This window comes from Homalodisca vitripennis, chromosome 7 (assembly GCF_021130785.1).
Source record: "Homalodisca vitripennis isolate AUS2020 chromosome 7, UT_GWSS_2.1, whole genome shotgun sequence".
Classification (NCBI taxonomy): domain Eukaryota; kingdom Metazoa; phylum Arthropoda; class Insecta; order Hemiptera; family Cicadellidae; genus Homalodisca; species Homalodisca vitripennis.
Window position 1 is genome coordinate 18,553,159 of NC_060213.1, and position 5,062 is coordinate 18,558,220.

The following is a 5,062-nucleotide window of genomic DNA, read 5'->3' on the forward strand; positions in this document are numbered from 1 at the left end:
ATTGTATTTGATACATTTACTTTAGCTAGTACTACAGTAAACTCAAAGAATATTGCACAGGTGAAGCCTGCATTAAATGTTTTCTGTGCAACTATACAACTACGAATAATGAGAGATCATGTCAAAACATACAAGTAAAAAACTTTTTAAGTGTTGCTTGTGTAGCTATGCGAGTAACAAAGTGGAAGTTTAGCAAAACTTATATTATCACATACGGGTGAATAACCTTACAAATGTCCCTTTAGCTGCTCTGCCTATTAGTTGAGATTAAAAAAAGCACGTGTTCCGTAATTGGGAACTTATAGAAAAAATATATAGCAATACATACTGTCAAGAAACATTACAGGTGTTCCCATTGCAGTTATTTGGCTATTACAAGTGAGAAATTTAAGAGATATGTTAAGCAATACAGGTGATAAACCTTACAAGTGTTTTCTCTGTAGTTATTCATGTACTTATAAATGGGGTTTAAAAAATCATATGTTGACGCATACAGGTGAAAAACCATATAAGTGCTCTCAGTGCAGCTATTCGTGTATTGTCAGTGGCAGTTTAAAACAGCATATGTTGAAGCATACAGGTGAAAAACCATATAAGTGCTCCCAGTGCGGCTATTCGTGTATTGATAGTATTAGTTTAAAACGGCATATGTTGAGGCATACAGGTGAAAAACCATATAAGTGCTCTCAGTGCAGCTATTCATGTATTGTCAGTAGCAGTTTTAAAACAGCATATGTTAATGCATACGGGTGAGAAGCCTTATACGTGTTCCCTTTGCAGCTTTGCGAGTGCTGTAAGCAGTAGTTTAAAAAGACACATGTTAAGGCATACAGATGAAAAAGCTTTTAAGTGTTCCTTATGTAACTATTCTACTTGCAGAAGTGTAAGTTTACAAAAACACATATTGACGCATACAAGTAAAAATCCTTACAGGTGTTCCCACTGCGACTATGCAACTGTTCGTATTGGGCATTTAAAAGAGCATATGTCAATACATATGGGTGAAAAACCTTATAAGTGCTCCCAGTGCAGCTATGCATGTACTAAAAAAGAGAGTTTGAAAAAACATATATCAAGACATATGAGTAAAAATCCTTATAAGTGTTCTCTTTGCAACTATGAAAGTGCTGATAGTAGACAATTTGAAATGCATATCCAAAAGCATAAAGTAGAAAACCCATAAATAGAAAACATATGTTAACTGCACGTAAAAAACCTTGTATGTACTATGAGTTTGAAAGTTTCCTTTGCAGCTATGCGAGTGCTGACAGTGACATTTAAAAAGCATATGCAAAGGGAAACTATTCACATGTTTTGCTTAATAACATTCAAATTAACTAGCACACAAAATGAAGTGAAATATTTGGGAATCTACATTAATAGGTGATAAACATGGTGAATCCACCTTTGGAAATTTGTCATTTCCTCAAGTTATTAAGGGGAGCAATCCACTTGTACATGTTAACTTAGGTACATATTTATAATGAACCACTTGACTTAGAGAGTTGAAATTTGGCACACTAATAGAATGCACCTTTTTACATTTATGTGGACATGTTCAATTTGTAATATTTTAACAAAATTAAAAAAAGTAATTTTTTGTTTTAATATAAAAAACTTCAAATTTTTAGAGGAAAAAGTTGTACAAAATAAAAATGAAAAAGTAGAAAACTTTCCACATGTCCACTTGTGTAAAACAGTGAGATCTATAGGTGTACCAATTTTCAGCTCTCTAAGTGGTTTTGGAAAAAAATTGTACCTTAAAATGAAAAAATGCAACTTACGGAAAATGACAGAAACAAATTTAATAGTGTCCTGGGTTTTCAGGATCTTCATTTTCCTCAAACTCATCTTCTAACCTCCATCTTTTAAGGTAGTTTGCTGCCTACACTTCTTTTGGAGTTCTTGTATTGACTTTTCTGCTTTTTTTACTCTTCGGACGTCAAACATTTTCATCGCGGAAACACAGTTTTCACCAGCGAATACACCCATTTGCTTGAACATATGGCACTTTGTAATGTTTCCCTTGTTGTACCCTGCTATTGCCTCATACACACCTAGTTCAAGGGTTCCTAGTCTTACAAATACTTTTTTTGGTAGTCTGCTCCATATAATATTGTTGAGCGACTCGCTGATATTTTGCGTTCCACCGTGTGAACATTTGGCAAGTAGGACAGGATTGGCCAAGTCCCTAAAAATAGGTTTTATTTCTTCAAGAACTGCAGAGGGGAGGTGAGTATGCTCTGAATGTTTGTATTCAGTACCATCTAGTTTTGATTTTTGGAACTTGCATTAAGTATTGTCATCTTTCGGGCATAATCCGTGTTCAGGGGTTTCGTCGGTGGAGCCAAGATGGAAATATTCAGCCCATATTCCAGTTTTCATAGCTTCAACACCTTTCGTGGCATTCCGCCTGATAGCTAGGCCATAAAATATTTGTATGGTGTCTATAGCATGCCCTGTTAGACGGCCTTGTCCACCAATCTTCTTCCCATCTGATAGAACTTTTTTTAATTTATATGTTCTCAAGCGTTTGCCCATACGCTTTTGCTCGTACTCTAATAGATTGCCCAATTTCACCTTGGATGCACTGTCTTTGGGGCAGGGAATGTCATCAATATTTGCTTTTCCAGGCTGGTCTAGGTTAGGCTCAGACTTGATAGGTTTATCACGATTTTGCCAACCAATAGTTTTTCGTTTTTTAAAAAGTTTTGTTTGTCTTGGCATTATTAGACCTATAGAAGTAGATGAGAAATAAATAAAGTACTATGAAAACACAACACTAATAACACAATGCACTTGTAATCACAACTACACAATCCTTCAGCATTAGTAAACTAAACATAACCTAAAAGTTGCTATTTACAAACTAGTCACTTTCATTGAGTCAACATGCTTAGAACAGCTGATTGCAAAGATACTCAAATAAAACAGTTCAACATATTTAGCACAATATGGTACATTATGTGAATTTTGCTTTTTGCGCGGTGTTTTCGATAGAATAAATTTGTTGCAAGCCCTTACAAATATATTTTTTTGCAAATAAGCCAATTTCAAACCATATCATGTTACATATCATTTTAAAGAGGAAACTTGAATCTTTCCAGTAGTATCAAGAACAGAAAACCCATAAAAATTAAATTTTAAAGTGGTCTGCTCCCCGTAAGGTCTTTGGATGCTAACCAACCATAGTTTTTTTTCTAATATTGTTTATATTTTTATTCAATAGATTGTAAGTACTAAGTATAATCTATTACATATGTATAGTAATAAACAACTGCCAAAATTGTCACTTTCACACCACTGCCTTACAAATATTAAAAAAACTCAATTTGTGGATTATTTTAATAGCATATTGTGCGTTCATACTGTAGTTATCGGTAATGTATTTAAATGTCAGTTTACTTGAAATTAACAATATACGAGAATCCACACCTGTTGTTAATTATATAGGTTATTTCTCGTACTTATAATGGTATGTTTAACAATGGTTATTTCTCGTATAGTACTTTGTTAAACTTTATGACCATTAAGAAAAAACCTAATCAACTATAAATAATTGTGTAGGATATTAAATGTATGTCCTTCAATCGCATAGAATAACGGAAGAATTTGTTTTAGTTCCAGGTAACACCCAAATGGTTATAATCTTAAGTCTGCCAATTACTGAATAAACACACCTTTATTATTAATCACATGTATTATCGGACTTCAGTAGGCCTGTAAATTTTCATAGAAGGCATTTCGGTACAGTTTACAGTATGTCCAGTCTATATCGCTACCTACATTTTTCAGTGTTTCTCAGCAAAATACTGTCAGTCTACTAACGTCTGAGTGAATCAAACACGTGAAGTAACAGCCCGACTGGTACTTGTAGTGTAATACATCTGTGTGTAATTCTTATTCAATATCATACCATATATGAATGTCATAGCAATAGTGATCAAGGTTGACGTCCTACTTGTAAGAATTTGGAACTACTACCACGGAAAGAAGCGTGATTATGTTCAGTAAAGTGAGACTGCTTAAAATTTAAAATTAGTTTAGAGAGGAACGAGTCTAGGAAAAGTTATAACAATTGCATATTATCTATTAACGAAACAACTGTCTGTCATATGTCTAATAAACCCAATATGGAAGATACATTCAGCCAGTTATTTTTACTACCATACTCCCTCCCATTTTCCTATAATGTACAATAAACCTGCAGGCGGCAAGTGCATGATGTTCTACAAGTTCCAAATTCTTATTCAACACCTACGGTCGTCCAAATTCTTATTCAACTTCAATGGTCGACCTGGAAATTTCTAAAATCGACACAACGTATGGGGTTTGACTTACCTATATTAGGAGGAACAAACTAAAATAAAACTGTAGAACGCATTATCTTCTTTATGAGATTATTAAAAATGGAATTCACTATAGAACTGACTATAAACTTTCAACATAATAAGTAAAAACAATTAAATGTAGCTGTAAAAATGAGATTTTACAATGTACTTGTACGTTACCAGTACGATATAATACTAGATAAAATGTGGCAAACAGCTCTTTTAAGCATCAAAAATAAATAGATCAGTTATTAAGTTTTTTTTAGTTTTAATAGAATTCAAGATCACATTAGTATCACATATAAATGTTACTTTTTTGACATAGGCTACCTACTGTATATGGCTTATATTGATTCCCTAAACATAAATTTAAATGAAAAGTACGTAGATAGTAAGGTTTACTCATTTTTATGTTGTTTGCTGCCAAACTTTATATCTTCTGAACTGGTTTGATTTATAATATATTTTAATAAAAGTAACTGTTTAAGAGAAACTGTGCTGTTTTGGTTCATGAGAGAGAGTAAAAAGAGCACTTAAAATCAAATTCATGTTATTAAGCTCTCTGTACCAGACTTTCAACAAAACCTTAACAAATTTATTATTCATTTACAACTTTGACATATATTGTCCAGTAAAAGTAAAATAGCGATTCTAGAGGATTATGAAAAAAATTAACATTTCTAACAGTCAGTAATCCACATTTAACTTTTACTGTTCCTTTTTAACTCTTT

At 32.9% G+C, this 5,062-nt stretch overlaps 1 protein-coding gene across 1 annotated transcript; it reads left to right on the forward strand.

Annotated features, from left to right (window-relative positions):
- Positions 1 to 312: 312 nt before the first annotated feature.
- LOC124366948 (zinc finger protein 677-like) lies at positions 313 to 4,145 on the forward strand. The gene is given in 2 exon segments (XM_046823567.1): positions 313 to 741; positions 743 to 4,145. Coding segments are annotated over 2 exon segments (702 nt in total). The 5' UTR covers positions 313 to 480; the 3' UTR covers positions 1,184 to 4,145.
- The last annotated feature ends 917 nt before the right edge of the window (positions 4,146 to 5,062 follow it).